The sequence below is a fragment of the Scleropages formosus genome, chromosome 1, assembly GCF_900964775.1.
Source record: "Scleropages formosus chromosome 1, fSclFor1.1, whole genome shotgun sequence".
In the NCBI taxonomy this organism is placed as follows: Eukaryota; Metazoa; Chordata; class Actinopteri; order Osteoglossiformes; family Osteoglossidae; genus Scleropages; species Scleropages formosus.
In genome coordinates, this window is record NC_041806.1 from 40,604,458 (window position 1) to 40,623,176 (window position 18,719).

The 18,719-nt window shown below is 44.9% G+C and overlaps 1 protein-coding gene across 4 annotated transcripts in view; it reads right to left on the bottom strand.

The window, feature by feature from the left end:
- arid1b (AT-rich interactive domain 1B) overlaps positions 1–18,719 on the bottom strand; it is a 75,021-nt gene that overhangs the window by 38,952 nt on the left and 17,350 nt on the right. For 2 of the 4 annotated variants that reach the window (XM_029252940.1, XM_029252935.1), the window contains exons 3-4: positions 16,065–16,199; positions 9,808–9,918 (exon numbers count right to left, since the gene is read on the bottom strand). In XM_029252940.1, the coding sequence (XP_029108773.1) occupies positions 9,808–9,918; positions 16,065–16,199 (246 nt within the window). Of the gene's footprint in view, positions 1–9,807; positions 9,919–16,064; positions 16,203–18,719 lie in introns of all 4 variants that reach the window. The other 2 variants (XM_029252936.1, XM_029252930.1) reach the window with 1 other exon arrangement.

The window sequence follows — 18,719 nt, forward strand, 5'->3', positions numbered from 1 at the left end:
CCTCTCCTATCTCTCCCTTCTTTAAAATTCAGAACCCTCCCCCTTTGCAGCGATGGCGTATTTATCATAGTGGGGGGGGAGAGAAAAAGCTCCACTTCTGAAAGTGGCGCTAGGCTCCGTCAGGCCTTTTAATCAGCATCTCCCTCTGCGCGTCCCTCGTCTCCTCGCTCCTGTCACTCCCGCGCCTCCGCGCCACCTTCCTTTCCGAGCCCGTCCCTTCTGTTTGTCATTTTCGTGTCCGTCTCTTTAACCCATCAAAACCCAGCGGGAGATACCAGGGTATCCCAGGGTGTGCGTTTCTGTCTTGATCCTGCAGCACGGTGGGAGAGATGTGCCCTTACAGAAAACACATGGCCCGTTGTGTCGATGAGCGACTAACGCTGGGCCTGGTTCACCTCACGGCCTTGAGAGACGAGGCGGAGACATACCGCGAAGGAGAGACAGACAGAAGGAGGAGACACTGATCCTCACAAGCTCCCGGGGGGAGCAGGTGTGTTTGGCTGATAGTGAGGTCTCGCTTTTAATTACACAGCCTGCCCACCCGCCCATCCCACCCCTTTGTACTGCTAGAACCAAGCATAAACGGAGACGCCGCAGCCGTAAGTACAAAAGAACCAAGTCTTCCTCCGATTCAAGCAGAACAAGGGAAAAGTCAGGGAGGAAAAAAAAATTACTTATTTTTCTTATTTCCTATTTGTTTTTCTGAATCTTCTTCCATATTTGGAAGAAAAAGAAAAATCTCCCCATCTTCTGACGTAAACAACACAGTAAACAGTGTCGAGAAAAACGGTTGGCAAATGACTGAATTGGGTGATTTCCTGTTTTGTGTAAAAATGGTGTTATTCTGATGGGCGGCTTTAACATTCCCCTCATTTTTAAATGTCTGCCCATGTAAACAACAAGAAGTCTTTGTTGTGTGCGCTACAATAGCAGACAAGACAGAGACCAAATGGGAAAACCTGCTATCAATTTCACCCCATCTGACTGTGAAACTATAAGAAAGAATTATAAAGCTGATAACTGCATATAACTGCATAAGGGTATTCATATAAACCCCGATGGCTGAGACTGAGTGCACAGACAACTTCGAATTGAATGTCATTTTCATTCAGTGGTGGTCCCCTTTTGGACAGGGGAACAGGCAACAATGTTATCACTTCTTGGGGAGGTGAGATCCTGTATGAGGGTAAAAAAGAGGAGAATCGAAGGACCGCTCCTCCTGGCCTCATTTCATCAGCCTCAGGCTTCATGTCATCCGGTCAACTTGGTGTCAGTGTCTGCCCTGCTCATTTAAAATAAACACAATTTGTAAATACTCCTTGGTTTGTTATTCTCCTACAGTGAGAATATTGATTCAAGATGTATGCTGGAGGAGGACGGGTTGAAGGAGGGGACTTTTGTAGAGGGTTTGCATACTGGAGGAATTTTGCAACATACTCACTACTTTTAGTTAAAATGTTTTGTACTGTATGCCGAACAGGTACTGTGTACGCTTCTGTTTACATCTCACCCCAGCCTGGAAGCAACACGACAGTTTTAACGTGTGCGCCTTTCACAACCGTCGCAGTACCTCAACCAAAGGCCCCGCTGAAAAATGAGACAACTGCTGAGAAAGCGTCTTAGAGTGGGAGGAGGTAAGATATGGAAAGGCTAGATAAGATGTTGGTCCGATGCACCTGGATTTTCCGTTCTTTTTGTAGATACGAATATGCAAACATGGAAAAACCCCAATTATTCTACACCACCCAGACAAATCGGTATGTTGGCAGTATTGTACTCCACCTTCGTCTTGATGCCTGTTAGCTAGCAAACTGGCCTTCCAAACAAACGATTTACATATGAAGTCAAACTGTGCGGCAGAAGAAATAACTGGTGTCCCGGCACTGCACCAGGTCCAATCCACTTCAGCTTGCGAATCCGAAAGGACGGTTATGCACTGCATGTGGATATTCGGCTGAAAGCCTCTCTGAGCGGCGGGGGGCAAGAGGTGTAAAAGCAGTGAAGCCCCTCACTGCCCTACTGCACCCCAATCGGGCCCCCAGCGCAGGAGCAAGCATTTACTTACCTTAATGACACCGTGGACCCGGAGTCCGGGCCTCGCAGGGTCCCATTAGCGTGCCACGAGGCGCAAGCCACTGAGCACACATCCATCGCGGCAAATTATCAAATAAATAATGAATGCCAGGAGAAGAGGAAGAAAAAAAAAAAAGGCTACTCTCTTATAAAGGAGTCTGCAGAAATGATTACGAGTCTGAGGGCACAATTTGCTCTGCAGGAGTGAGGCTGAAGTCAATTTTGTGAGGGGAAGGGAAGGGGGTTGGGGGGGGGGGAAACATGCAGAGGAATTTTCTTCATTAAAAGCCTAACAGATTCTCCCTGCTCAAATCTCATTATTCCCTGCACAAAGGCATCCCAATTACCTTCATGAATTCAGCCCCAAGTTTATATTATTCTCTTTTAAATTGATTTTGAGATTAAATAAATAAAAGGCAAACAGGGCATTCCAAGCTCTCTTTTCAATAAGGTGTATTATGACAAATATATTTTCTTTTGATGAGCAATGAAACGTAATAGGTAAGCAATAATAAATCCCTCTCGAGCGCTTAAAAATAAATAAATAACCATTTTGTTGTGGAACCTGAATGTGAAAAGCACCCAGAAGGTAAAAGCATCGTGGGCAATCAAACAGCTTTGAGTGTGACCACGACAAATGCACAAAAATATGAACCCAGAGAAATATTCAAGTGTTCCACTCAAATGAAAGAATTTAATGATCATCATATAACCCAGAGCAACCAACACACACACTGTACTCCATTTTACCCCAAGATAAGAAGTTGATGATGCAAGTGTGAGAAAAATCAAGAAAGATCTTATACTGTATACGAGAGTCATGAAGCTTTTCCTCGTTGACCAACAGCACCTGGAGGAAAAGACGTCAGAGAATTATTTATACCGTATATGAGAAACTCCTCCGCCATTCATTTTATGCAGGGAAACTACAACAGGAACACAATTCCCACCTTCCCTGTTGCCATTCGCTTTGGCGATGCTCAGCTGCCATTCACTAGGTGGTCATGTGACAGTTGCCACGGCACCACTGACGACTTATCCGAAAAGGGCGCCGGGGATTCTGGCGCGTGTCAGACACCCACGGTGCTTTGGGAAACAGACACGACCGGGGATGAAGGCTCCCTTCAGCTCGACGCCACGGCTCAGCGGGTTTGACACGAACGCAACGCATCCACGCGCGGTCCCACCAGCGCCCCCCGCTGCCGCAGCGTGTCAATCAAACACGCTACCATTTTCCCCTTACACCACAAGCGTCAGCAGGATGCTACAAAAATAAAACATTCCTGCAAGAAAAAAATAACTGACTTGTTTCTGGATTTGCTCTATTGCAACAGGCCACACATCTTCCTTAAGCTACAGCTGAAGCAGAACCTGCACAAGATAAAGGAGCAAGAAAACGACTAGCAGCACTGCTCTGTCCCCTCCATCTTAAATCCGCAACATACACACTGTGCAAAGTCCTGGCACAGGAGACGTGCGCAACAGACGGCACCAGGACTGGCAGCGTTCGCTAGAGTCTGACAGCAGGCTTTGAGAGACAGCGGAAGGACTAAATAGGAGCTTACTGCATGTCTTGTTCATGTAAAACAAGGTGGTCAGCGCTAAAATGAGACTCGCCTTGTTTCAAGGCAGCCGTCATATGTGCGAAGGGATAATACAGTCCAACGAGAGGTCTGCTACACAGGGTAAAGGACAAGGGAGAGTGGTGTGGGGTGAGGGAAATCGATGAGAATGCAAAATGTCAGGCAGGGCTGACCTTTGCTGATGGTCTCCCGGGTGGAGAAACGCAGGCCTGGAAAGGTTCGGGAGCTCCGGAGAGAAACAACATGGACGAAGAGAGCAGAATAAGTGCCCGCACTAGAGAGGGCACAGGTAAGCCAAAAAGAAATGCGCCATACTGGAAACGGGAGAGGTTACGTTCTCCGTCTCTCTTCTGTTAATAAAATAATTGTTTTCCCTTTAACCGTCCTCTGAACTCAAAATGATTTCTGGAAACCACCAGAACAAAGGAGGCTATAAAACTATCAGTAATAAACTAAAATCCTGTCATACACTACGCTGGAACTGAAGAGAACTGAACCATCTGACAACATGAGCAAATCATAAGACATAAATCCACTGTGGGGTGGCATGGTGGCACAGCGAGTAGTGCTGCTGTCTCACAGTACCTGGGTAGTGCAAAAGGACGTGGGTTCAATCCCTGCTCAGTCTGTGTGGAGTTTGCATGTTCTCCCATGTCTGTGTGGGTTTCCTCCGGGTGCTCTGGTTTCCTCCCACTGTCCAAAGACATGCTGTTCAGGTTCCCCCATAGTGTGTGAGTGACAGAGAGAGTGCGTTCACTAATGTATGGATGGGTGACCCATTGTAAGTAGTGCATCTAGCAGTGTAAGTCACCACGGTGAATAAGGTGTGTGGGCTCAACACTAGAATTCATTTGAAGTCGCTTTGGAAAAAAGCGTCTGCTAAATAAATAAACGTAAATCACGTTTTAGCAACATTGTCATTTGAATCATTTGAGAAGGCTTGTTTTACTATGAGCAGTGTCCCATAAGGATGAACATCATATGCTAAACAAGGTGAACTTCCTTTGCAGAGGGGAAACCTGTCTACCCATGGATGCCACGGAAATTCATTACATGTCATTTGAAGCCAAGCCGTTAAGGGTATTTTACCACTTACATTTGCAGATTAACAAACAAAGCTTTCTAGAACCTTGAGGCCTTCAGGTTCTTCTTAGGCCTCCAGCAAACTCAACCTGAGGCAGTGGAAGAAGTACAAACGATCATCAAGAACCTGACAGCATCATCCAGCATCCTGCTTCCGGAGCGACAGAACTAAGAAGTCGCCAGGTGCTTCCCACCAGGTAAGTTAAGAAAATGAACAGGAGCGCCCGAGTCATTCAGCTCGCTGAGCACAGTGTGAAAAACCACAGACTCGGGGAGGCATCATATCGGAGCAATCTTAATTGCCAACAACACAAACAACTGCTTCAATAAAGCGATGAACAGCTACGTGGTGGTGGCGTGGAAGAAAACATTTCGGAACCCGAAGCCACACCCGTTCTTCATGGGAGATGCCACAGACATGCTGAGGGGCTTCTGCTCAGTAGTAAATACACTTACCAACAGAAATCACTACGTCGCTCCCAACAGAGTATGTTTCAAAACCTCAACAGCCTAAAAATATCAGCAATGCAATTCACTCGTTTTATGAACATTTTACGGGAAATCAAAATGCAACTATTATGGGTGCAATCTGGCTAGTCTGCTCTTTGGACATGTATTCCAGTTGCTTTTAACTCCCCCTCACTATAAATGAACTTGCTTCTTGGTCACATGCAACAATCAAGAACTGTAATGAAAACAGCCCTTTTCCGTGTTTAAGCATCACCGTGATGTGTCGGACTCATACAATGTTAAGTCACTGCTGTTCTCAGTTCGTCATGTTATCTGTACACCAGCTCCCCATGTTATTAACCTATGAGTTCTGAATTTAAGATTCAAACATTTTCCAGTTTTTTCTTTTTATTTTTACTTGAATTTTCCTTATCAATATTCTAAAATTTCTGTATGTCAGCAGAGGTTGTGACTTGCATTTCTGCACCCAACTGTTGACAGTAAAAGGCACTGCACCAGTAGGGTGAGACCATCTTGATTCTACTCACTTCCCAAGTGTTTACAGAGTGTCCGATTAATAATATGATAAGAGCTGCAAGTTTATGAGATAAATTGCTCAGCGACCAGGACTGAAAAGAGGGAGATGACATTTTCAAAAATTAAGTGCGAATTTTATTGTAGTTTATACCTATATTGCATACATTATTACGCAATAATTATTCTTAATTATGATTATATGAGGTTTAAAAAAATGGAGGGACATCTATTGTGCAGCTTTTATAGATTATGATGTAGCAGTTGGATTTACAAATTGAGTTGAAGGCACACTTCCTTTCCCAATTGGGTTTGTAAAGTGAGGAGTCTGTGCACGGCAGTGAAGGAACCAGGAATAAAAAAAATATAAGTTGGGCTTTCCATTCCACAACAAGATTTGCTGGCTCAGCCTCAAGCATGACACTTACCGCTACATATACCTGTATAACAGGCGAACTCACTCAACGGCACACGGCTGGAAGACATGCTTTGTAAGTCTAGTCACACTTCCGAGACACATCTGTGAAGTCTGCGAGGATATCTGTCTAGTGAGACCACCAAGAAGAGACAGATGATTCACCTTTTTCTGAAAACAGAATGGAAAGTGCGTGTGCTGCCACGCTCAGTGGAACAGTGCTGGAAAATACCCTGCTTAAACATGCAAATTTGAAAAACAAATGGCACTTCAGGTGAAGCTGGTGGAATCCGAAATCACGGTTATAATTATCATTTTAAAAGTAATATGCCGCTAGAAACGTTCCCTCCCCGGCTCATAACTATGCCTCGTCAGCGCAATAAGCTGTTGCTGCTGGCAGAACTACGAGATTTTCTGTGCAGAGCCTATGGGCAGAGCTCAACACCATGCCCCTGGAGAAGCCCAAACTCAACGTGAAGCCTGCAGAAGCAAGCTTGCCGGAAGCAGCTGAAACCTTGCACTGAAAAAGGCATCTGGACACACCATGACTTGACGCACCCCTTGAGAAAAGCCTTAAAAGAAATCCAGGCTATGGCTTAAAACGATCTCTGATGCGTTCCCACACGTTGCCGGCGTTTGTGTTAGCAGCCAATTCCTTTCGGTTGAAACATAACATCTCTATTGGCAGACTTTGTAGTTGGGACACCTGCGTTGAGAAGGGTAAGGTCACTGAGAGAACAATTCCCAAACAGCATGCACCCATTAAGGTTAATATCCTCCACCGCACTTCAAATCTCTAAAATACCAGTGACATTAAGACCAAACATCGAAGCTCAAATGAAACCATTCCCCCCCCGTAGTGCCTCTGCACAATTAAAAGCAAAATACAGCACTACGAACAATAAATCCTGCTGATCGTACCGATACACGCCCACGTAAGCACACGGCTTTGGGGGATCTTGTGCTTCTGTACTTGAAAGGTCTAATATTAAAGAAACACAGAAATTTGTTTAATCTTAGATGTTTAGAGACACACAGACATGTCAAAACGGGCCTTCCCATACTCCTCTGCGGTACTCAACTTTGTACAAAGCTACATAAGACCATCCATCTTTCATGCCTTGGGCAGGTGGATGAGATGTACAACTCAGCTGGTACTAGCACGCATACAGATGTCCTCACTATGCTCTGCTAAATGTTACCTTCATTTGAGGGGTTCTCAACATTGCAATGTGGCTTTCCCAAATTATGAGCTTCCTCGAAATAAGTGTCTATAGCTAAGGGCTTTGTGTTTAAATATTAATTGGAACATAAAAATAAACAGCACACCACCACAACATACAGATTTCAGTTTTATCACTGGTGCCATAACCGAAACCCATTTAGAAGACGATTTTAATAACCACCGATTTACAACATGTGAAAACAGATTACAACTGCCACTATGACACCAACACTGACTACCATGACCACATTATGAGCAATATTATTTTGTGATCAGATCACTTCTCAGATTCTAGCCCATCTTCTCTGTCACAAAGATAATGCTAACAATGTGCACAACTCGAAAACACGGTGTGAGTTCGGATGACTACGTGCCATGATTCATACAGGAGACCGTGGTCTCCAGCGAATGACTGTACTGAAGACAATACCCAAGAAAGGTCTAGGATTTACAGAAGAACAGGACCCTCCTGAGGGTGAGCAGAAGAGAGGAGGAGATATAAATCTGCGGAGGCCTAGCGTATTAACACGAACCAGCTGGGGCAGGAGTACAGAAAGCAGCATGCCATTCCCCGTCTGGGTCTGTCCAAACTGGAACTTGTAGAAACAAGACGAGTATCTCCATTGCGACGGCCTGCGTTCCTGCACGTGCTTCGTTAAGTGGGGTGGTCCTGTCTGCTGAGCCGCAGCTACGACGGGGCCCACGACGTGCTCCGGGGCGCAGCCTTTCCATGTAAACAAGCTCCATGTTGAGGAGTCTCGCCAGAGCCCCACTTGCAAATGAAATATTCATGTGGAGGAGTCAGCGCTCTGCTCCCAGAGAGCAGAAAACAAATTCCATTTGTAAACCCTCTCCATGGGTATGAACGAACCTGGCGCCAGTTTGCCCTACCTTCAGGACCAATCTTCCTCTGACTTCTTCATTTTTATCGGGAAGAAGTACCAGGACAGATTTGAGCAGATGGCACACTTTTGTCGGCGGAGAACGTGCCCAGCTGAAGATGTGGCGGAGCGCCGATTTGGGCGGCCCACTGCAGTCGGATCTGAGGCACAATGCTACCGCAAAGAGCCCATCGAATACGTTCCATTTCACCAAAGGCACCAGAAGAAATCAAACAAATGAACATAGTAATGAATGTGCAGAATCTTGCCTCGGGAGAATCCTACCCAGTCTTTTTCTTTCCCAGCATGCCCTACTCACAATTCAGCACTTTAATATTAGACATCCAAGCATCAATTTACTCCCACAGACTGGGTCTCTCTCATCTTGATCTAGTGAAATATTTAAAATGGCTGTCGAGGAGCTCTAGCACACAGCGAGGCTCCGAGAGGCCGTCCACCCCACCCTCCACAGGCACGTACGCACCCTATAGACCAGCACAGACTATGCACCGGTCGACTTCTCTAAACCGGGGCAAGCCAGGGGACTGGGTTTACCGTCGGCACTGCAGCGCTAGCGGCCGCTGAAGGCTGCGCACACGTCACACGCCTGACCTCACACGGTGGAAATCAAGTCCTACGTGGAAAGAACTCCCCAAGGTGAGAGGACCGGGTGATGCACGGGAACAGTCCCGGGGTCCGACGCTTGGTGTGCATTGGCTGTCTGTAGACATGAGCTCAGCGTGTTGCTTTGTTTCCGAGAGACACAGCTACATTATGGTTCCTGTCTTTCACGGCAGGAGAGACGGCGAAAGGAATCGTACCCTAGCAATGCTTGGAGCAGCAGTACTGTATTCAGCAGGCAATTTTCTTCTAAATAAGGAGCAGAGATAAGGCTGAAATGTTTAAACATGGCCAGTAGCTCAGGAACAGGCAGAACCCCTAAAATGGATGCCTCTCTGAAACGGTATGGGGCACAGAGAGGAGCGGCACCCTGATTGGTCCTCAAGAAACCTGGTACCGCCCTGAGTGATGTGACTCTCATCCAATCATGTACTGACAGCTCAAGGAACTCAAGAGGAGCAGGAGAGGAGGCTGCAGCAGCAGAGCACACGCTGCTCTCCATACTGCTTACTCATTCACTACACCACGCAGCTCTTTTCGCCACATGGCAAGGACAACGTTAGGCACACGGCTAGGATGGAAAATGACAGTCCGTGAAAGAAAGAAATGCTACCATGGATGGGGTTCTGTGTTGAACAATTGTAGACAAGATTTATTGACATATGCTCCACACACCCCCTCAAAATCCCCTGGCCCACGACCAAATAGATACTTACAAATCACTTGACTCGAACCTTAATGTAACTGGCCGTGTGGCAAACACTTCTGAGAAGAGCACCAGGTGAGCAGGTGCTGAAGCAGCACAGGGAAGGAAATGAACGGAGTAACATGTGACAGAGCGCATACCCAGAGGACGGAGAGGCAGCGCGTACCCAAACGGTGCAGACAGAGTGTACTCAGGATGGAGAGTGTAATCAGAGGATGGAGAGAGAGTGTGCTCACAGGAAGACTGGACGGTCTGTCCTGCTGAATCAGACCCATGTCCTCGTGGCTCGGCTTTCCGGCGGTGACGGGCGGTTGACTCCTGCTGCCGAAGCTGTCCGAAGGAATCTCCTGGACAGGGAAAGAAAGAGGGGGAAAAGACCATTGTCAATCTGTGACTTCCACCAAACCTGAGTTTGGTAACTTTTGGGACTCATTGCATGTTTTTTTTTTTTTTTTTTTGGGGGGGGGGGGGGGGGTTACATCCAAGTATATAAATGTTCAGGATGAAAAATAAGACTATACTGCTGATCTGGAGGTCAAGCCACAGTCTTAGTGTAGGGTATGTATGTTTCAGTGTCAAAAACTTTGCTTTTGTTTTTGTTGAAGCCAATTGCCCCAATTTGCGCAGATAAAATGCGACGGGCCAAGGTTTTGAACAGCAAAGGGGACCGGTGGCATTACGAGAGGGAGCAAGAGGGAAGACATTAAACTCCCTATTAGGTCTGTTTGGCAACAGAGCTGCTCTGGATGCAAGATGACTGGAGATGTGATTCTTCTGCAACAGTGTGGAGATCCACAACATTTACATTTGGAAATGTTTGCATATACCAAATAGTATAAAAATAGACAAATCAGTATTTTTTTTTTTTTTATCCTTTTTATAATTTACTTCACATTCTGATTAGCCTATGTGACCATTTAAGGGCTCAGACTGGGTAACCGAGCCACGAGGGCTGTGGCTTCCAGCAGGCCGGTTATACCATGTTCTATTTTTTTTTTTTTTTTTTTTTAACAAAACAAAAAGAATGTGCCTTATTGCACAGTTTTGCCAATGGATGGATTAAAAATAAGCAAACAATCAGCAAGAGTGTCAGGTAAACACTATTTCTTTTTGCAGTTCAGAAGTAATCCACTTGGAACACTTCAAAAAAAGAACATGTTAAATTATACAGTAAACAAATAATAGCAAGGGAAAAGGAGGGGGGGGAAAAAATAAAAAGCAACGAGCTGCCCTGTGCTGTTTAATAAGGCCGTCCCTTCAATTTGCTAAACACAACAAACACTCAAGTACACCGACACCCACGATTAATGCACACAGGCTTCACCCCACAACAAAAGGAGTGCGTCTGTGTGTGTGTTGTGTGGGGTAATCACACGTCTGCCAGTGACGTTAAATATTTACCCCTGCATGTGCATGCACACACTTCAGCGGAAAGTGGTGATAAATGGGTCATGTGAGGCCACGCTCGGTGTTTACAGTCAGGCCATGACGTGATCGCATGCTTTCACTTTCACACTGGCAACTGCAACATTCCTGCCCTCGTGCGACAGGGAAGTCCACTCGGCAAAGGGAATGAAAGCGAAACACGTGTATGTTTACGAATGAGTGTGAACATTTCTTTGACCTTCTGGGAAATTTGAAGGCGGGGGGGACTGTCCCCGTAAGGGTAAACAGGGAGCAAAACAATTAAAAATACGTAAATACTGGCATAATGTCAGCTGAGTTTTTTGTTATCAAATGTAATTTTTTTTTTTTTAAGTTCTGCTGGGATGAAGGAAGATTTTGTGTCAAACAGAAACAGCAGCAGAAACAAGTGTGTTTATGCCAACATTACAAAACAAATGAAACAGACACACCAGTATGGTGTTTTCAGTTCCTATTTTCAAGACAAGCATGTGTGAATTCACCAAAAATACCGCACGGGTGTAAAAGACAGCATCTGAACATCTTTGCCTGAAAAAGACACCGTTGGGAATACAATTAAATCTTTATTTCAACGTGTTTTTGTTTGGACAGAAACCCAAAGAGAAACGTGAGTGGAACAGTACGAAAGCCCCCTGCGATGCTCGAGCTGACCATTCCAGCGAATGTAGACGTTTACAGTTGGAGTTTCCCCGTTTCTGAAATGAAGCAGCTCTGAACAGAGGGCCTTTTGGAGTACAAGGGAGAGCCATAATCTAAAGGAATTAAATAACAGAGTGGTTCACATGGCATAATACTGAGCAATTAACAGCATCAAGTGCACATGGGCCAATAACTGGAGTTCGGGGCTCCTTCTCAGCCCAAGGACACAAGTCATCAATCCATTCATCAACGTGGGCCCGCATGAGCACCGGGCAATGCAAAGCCTTTGGCAAAAATACACATAATGATCTTTCAACTGCTCTGCTGAAGAAAGGACTGCCAATGCAATGTCGCCGCAGCCCCACAATGGACCGTATCAGCAGACGGAGAAAGTGTGGATCTCCATCTCCATCCACCTCACCTTGCTTCTGGTGCCTATGTTAGTGGAAGGAAGCAGTTCATTTTTATTTTGATATACAAATCGGCTCGCACATGTTTGTCAATGCAGACAGAAGCATCACGCACACCCATTTACTGTCGATTTAAATGTGCTGCTAACTTTGTCATGTACAACACGCCCACTGCGAGCTCTCAATGCGTGTGTGTGTATATGTTCATGCAGACGCACATTAGAGAATTGGGGGAGGGGGGTCTGTTCTCCATTCCATTCAGAGATAAAAAGCAGCTAATGAATGTGAGGGAAATGTGATGAATCCCTAAAAGCTGTCATTTTTACACCACAACAAGCACAGTGTTCCACTCAGGCAGAATTCAAAGACACACAAAGATCTGTCGTTAAATAAATGACACTTGTATCCATCAGAAACCCCAAACATCAAGGTTTCCAAAGTTTCATAATGTGGCTCTGCATCAAATCTTGTTGCCGGGGCGACTCGACATCTTAGCACAACATCCGCTACGCGAAAACAGGCATTCCCAATTCAGATTTACCTGTGCTACAGTAAGCCACGTCCGCCTTCGTGGACGAATGTGGTGTCTGACAAGCCCGAAATATTTACACACATTTCCTCTTTGATGCTCTCGTATCCACCGGTGGAGCAGACAGCATTATTTCCACAGACTCTTGTGTTGTGAAAAGAATGGGCGCGTCACAAAGACCCATTGCTGTCACCACTTAATAACAAGCTGTGGTGTTATTTAAGCTAGCAAAAAACACTGAGAAGCTTAAAATATCAAATTATACTTGACATGTCCCTGACAATGGCATTTTACATTTCAAAGCCCCTTGAGTTTTAAAAGCAGACTTCCTTTAAATGGCTGAGGGCAGACTGAGTGTTGGCGAAAGCTCAATGCCTGTTTTCAAACGGAGAAGTTTTGGGTTACTCGGGGAGGGGGGGGGAGAAAACCACACACAAATACTAAGTACAACACACACACACACACACACACACACACACACACACACACACACACACACACACACACACACACACACACACACAGAGTCTGAAACCGCTTGTCCCGGGGGGGTTATCGCGGCGAACCGGAGCCTAACCCGGCAACACAGGGCGTAAGGCTGGAGAGGGAGGGGACACACCCAGGACAGGACGCCAGTCTGTCGCAGGGCACCCCAAGTGGGACTCGAACCCCAGACCCACCGGAGAGCAGGACCCAGTCCAACCCACTGCGCCACCTATACAAAGTAGAACAGCAAAACTGAATTCTTGTACAGACTACACAATGCTCAAACAGGTTTCTCTCACAAAGTGGTCCTAATGTGATCTGTGAAATCCTTACCGTTATACAAGGAGTCAAATTACCATTATTTCTTATGGGGGAAATGCTGACAGACCAAAAAGCCACACCTAAAAATCACTAAAATGCCAAAATATAGACAAGTCTAGCAAATTGTGTGCACCAGTTATCTGGCCATATTTGTCAAAAAAATTAATTGCAATGTGTCCACAGGCCAGACTGTCAAAACCAAAAATTTTTAGCCAAATGAGAAATATTTTCACATTAGAAAAATATAAAATATGTAAGAAAATTTACACAGAAATCAATTAGCATGTTTAGTGCTACAAAGCTTTAAACCCTGCACATTACATACCCCTTCTTAAGTGGTACGCATTGGTTTAAATTAGTCATTATTGCAGAGTACCCACTTATTTACATTTCACAAGAGTACAGCTAAGGAAGAGTATACGTTTGATACATTATGTGAGCAAAATGGTAGATATTTCTATATGTCACTAATGCAGAATTTTCATTATTTGGGACCCTGTATACACTGGTGACAACTGTATGGGGATGCTGCAGCTCAAGAAAAAAAAAAAAAAAAAAAAAAGTTGAGAAAGAGTATCTATCCCTACTCAACGTTGAGAATCCGATAGGTCAATTGTACATTTTAATTAGCGTTGCACTGACACCTGGCGCCATAGCCGACCTTGCTTGCTATCTAATTCATTACTTCAATAAAACAATTAAGAGTTAAGGTTGAGAGAAATCCACCACTGCCTGCAGCCCTTGAGGACCAGGGTTCGGCGTGCACTACAGTCAGCCTCAAAAGGCTCAGCACAGCCAGAAGCAGCTTGGGACACTCCGCAGCCCAGACGTGGTTAAGGTCACACTGCCACCAATCCCACTGTTTGAAATCCTCATGCAGAGGGCAGCGGTCACTTGATCCTCACTCTCCACGACTACCTTCGGTCTCATTCCCACCCGCAGCCTTTTATTATCAGTTTACTACCCCCAGCTCCTGCATGTTGCTCAAATGCTGACCACTCAAGAATGCACACCTTTCACTGCTTTTTCTATAATCTTTATTCGACTTACAAGCCTTGCATTTTATGGAATGCATATATGGCCATCTGTTTTTAGCTTTACAGCTGAAAACTACTGTGTGGTTATGTAAATTTAACAATAAGGACACACAATGTAATGAACATTTTACAGTGCTGTGTAGTTCTACTGCATTGCAGTTTATTCTGTTTGTTTTGCCCTGCTCACGCTTTATAACCAAGCAAGCCCCACGAGAGTCACAGGGATTCAGTGTGTGTCTAAATGGCAATATCTGAATCCCGCTCCGGACATTTCTTTGAAGAACGGCTTATCAAAAATATGACAACTGGATTAAATTCGGGTCTCCACGACCAAGCCGAATCTGATTGGGTCCAATAAAAACTTCTGCAAAAACCAAAATCATTGCTCAGCTTATATGGTATTACACACAAAATGCAATTAGACCATTTATTTAATTTTTTGTTGTACTCTGAGGAGAGCTGTGGCAGCAAATCTGTAAGGGAACTACAGTTCACAGACTGGCAGCCCAGAAACAACCAAATAGGTGACATTCATCATCCCTCTCCTGGATTTCTACAGTCTTGAGTGCACCACACTCCATCCAGAATCTCATATGCACAGCTACTTGACTGCAGGTCATCCTCTTACAGAGGAGGCATTTAAATGCTCCCATCATTGATCACAGCTCACTTTACATTTAGGATCCAGCTTGAGTGCCCTGTCCAGAAGTCATCAAACTCTACTGACAACATCAACAACTGTAATACTTGCATAGGATAAGCTAGACGCAAGAATAAAAGCAAAGCAATCCACAAGTGCCCTACAACTCTGTAAAGACGTGGCAGCCAACTGTTGCTCAGACGTGGTAACTGCACGGGAGGGGGAAGAAAAAAAAAAAAAAAACCATTTCCAGCAAATACTGAAACTTTTCACCAGTACCTTACATACATGATTGTGCATTCTTCCTGGCCACTTAGTCAGATGCACATTATAGAACAAACTGAGCCATGAAGTGTACTGCTTGGTGTACATTGAACTAAAGAGGCAACAAGCTGAACCCCCAAACTGCCCTAGTATATTCCAGAAGGTGCAATGACCTGCATGCTGGAGATGGAAAACAGAGTGGAGCAGGGAACCTTTCTCTAGCAGGACAGTCCACGTGAGGAGCCTGTCTGGAGCGACCTCCTGTTGTGTTTATGGGACCCATTACCTCCTCAGTGGAGGAGAAAAGAGGACGGAGGTTTACAATGGTAGAGATCACCCGTAATGGTCCCGCAGATTTACTTTTCTTACAATTCAGCAGTGACGTGACATTTTCACCTTTTTTGCCAATGAGTCTTTAGAAGTAAAAGTCCTGGAACACCTGCTAATGGTCCAGAACACAAAGGATGCCTATTACAGTTAATTTCATTTTGTACCCTCCTCCCTGATCCTCTCCATCTGAGAAGCTCAGCATGACACTCCTCAGCCTATTGAGAAACCAAATGTAGGTTGTCTAAAGGGCAGGACTTGAAGGTCTAGTGTTTCCACCACCTCTTACTGAAAGATCTGCCTGCACATGATTCGACCTACACGCCTCGTGTGGAAAATAGAAGGCAGTTGAAAATTAGCATTTTAATGTTCAAGAACGGTGCTTCCCTTTGGCTCATGATTACGGGAGGCTTACCTGTTGTGGTGGAGCACGGGGTTGCATGTACATTGGCTGTGTGGGTGCTGTAGGCTGCGGTGGCTGGCTGAAGTATGGTGGCTGGCCCTGTTGGCAGTACCCACTCATGGCTTGCTGGCCGTACTGTGCTGGCATCTGCTGGAGGAGCCAAATCAGAGCAGAGATATGTCAGAACAGCACAGGCAATTAACAAAGTTCACTCACTCAATACTATAAACACCTATAAACAGCAGACAGTATAATGGCTAGACCTACCACCTAAAAAGACCAAGGCTTGAACCCCATTCCTGCTGCAGCACCTCCGATTGAGGCACTTAACCCTGAACGGATACAGGAACAATTACCTAGCTCAATAAACAGATCATTGTAAAAAGTGTAACATAGAAACTTAAAAGTTTAAGTCACTTTGGAGATATGCATCACCTGCTTGACTAAATAAATACTGTGCATCACTACCCTCAAAACTCATTTTGCCCCACAAGATGACCAGCTCAGAGTTTTAGAAAAGGTCTGGTGTTGGCCACTCTGCCAGCCCCTAAGAAAAAAAGCCAAGATGCTTATGATGACAGTCCCACCTACATAGCCCCCACCACCCTGCAAACTCCACATCTACTCGACCCAAGGCAGTGATCAGAAGACACATGGATACGTGAAGGTGCTCAGCAGAACAGCAATCCAGGGTATGGACCATTGACCTCTCAGTCGATAAGACAATGCTTCTAGAGCAGCTGTATAGGTGGTGTGCAACCAACTTCTCCTCAGGCGCCTGTCAGAAGCCGGTATACCAGTGAGCTTGCTCAGGTAACGCTACGGTGTTTACTATGGACACAAGTGAGAATAAATTATTTTTACCACCACCATAAAAAACTGGAATAGCATTGTCTTGTATATGGTAAAAAGTAAAGAAAAAATGGAGCTGGTTTAAAACCAATGTAGCATAGCTGAAGTATGTACTTAAGCAGTTTAGTACCATTGAACATCAATGTCCAATTATCCCAATGGGTAAATTATGAGCTATGTAATTACTTTGTATTTAAACTTCAATATCCTGTAACTTCTTTATAGCAGGATAATGTGCATCTGTGCACAGTTCCTAGGTGATACAAACTTTAAAAACCATACGTTGACCTTGCAGAACTACACATACAAAGAAGTTGTTAAAACCTTCTGGAACAAACTGAATCCAGTATTTCATTGGGCAATCTTAATGTCTTTATTTTTAAGACTGACACTGCTACAAGTCACTCTTAATTTACACAGATGTGCTTATATTAACATGGCACACAAAACATTACAAACAACACTCCACAAACAGAATTCACAGTGAAGGACCGAATTACCAGTAAACACCAGAAGGGCAAAAACAGCCTTTCATGCAGAATGAATAAACATAACCTTGTGATGGATCCTTTCAGTCACAAATAAAAATTATGAACTTTTAATGGCCATCTAATGGGGTGGCCTTGGGGAACACCACCAAACAAAGCCCAACGAGGTAACCAGTGCTGACTGCCCAATGCACTTGAGCCTTATCAAGAGGACTACCAATAAGCCACTTAAACGACACTAAAGCGTGCATTTCAGTCAACAGCATAAAATACAGGCAATGACCTCTGCTGAAAAAGATTCAATTTCACCTCCCCTTAAGACCTGCTCTGTGTCACCAGTCTTCTCCAGTGGAAAGATGTATGTTTATGGTCGAGACACACGCTCTACCGCAACGCTACAAGTAGTTTGGCTTTGTCTGAAATTCACCTGGCCCCAAATCAAAATCAAATCGAATCCAAATATCCATTCAATTAACTAATACTATATATGCGCCTTGTGTTGCTGGGTGAGGCTCCGGTTTGCCGTGACTCGGCTTGGGACAAGCAGTTTGAGAGAGAGAGAGAGAGAGAGAGAGAGAGAGAGAGAGAGAGAGAGAGAGAGAGAGAATTGCTATACAGGAAAGCAAGACAAGTGAAACAGTTTTCTGGAATACACCAACCTGTCAACTAATAATTTAGCGATGGAGCTGCTTTATATTCATGTAAAATTAGCTTTTCATGGATTTATTCTTTTCCGCTAAGCAAGAGATGCCGGCATAGGCTCTGTGTTAGTAAGACAGAGACACAAATTAATATCATCATTACTGAGGAGGCTGTGTAGAGGAAAAAAAAAAAAAAAAGATTTATAGAAATACTACATACAAGGAGGAATAATTCCCAAAACACTGTTTAGGTACTGCAGTCAACCAGGCTATACTTGGAGTGATGGTTTGTCGGGGGTTCCACATTGTCTCTCTGCCCCACCAAACCGGAGCTGACCGTTTGGATGTAAACGAGCACACTGTGCCCACCTACCATTTCCACTGCCCGAAAAGAAGAGGAGTAATTAAAATTACAAATGAGACAGGGCCGTTAGACCTGTCGCTGCTCAATCCATTTCTTACTAATTAATTGATCCTGGAGCTTAATCTATTCTACAGCAGGACAAACCTTAATTAGTCACCCGCGACATCGCGGCTCCTTTTTCCTCCATTTCTTAATTGCCAGTTGGTAATGCCTCGGGGTCATGTGGCAGTACGTGGAAGTTGGAAGGGGGGTCGTCATCATTTCGGTTCCCTGTAATACTCAGCAGCCCCCCTCCCATCAAGTCCTCTTAGAGAATGGAAGG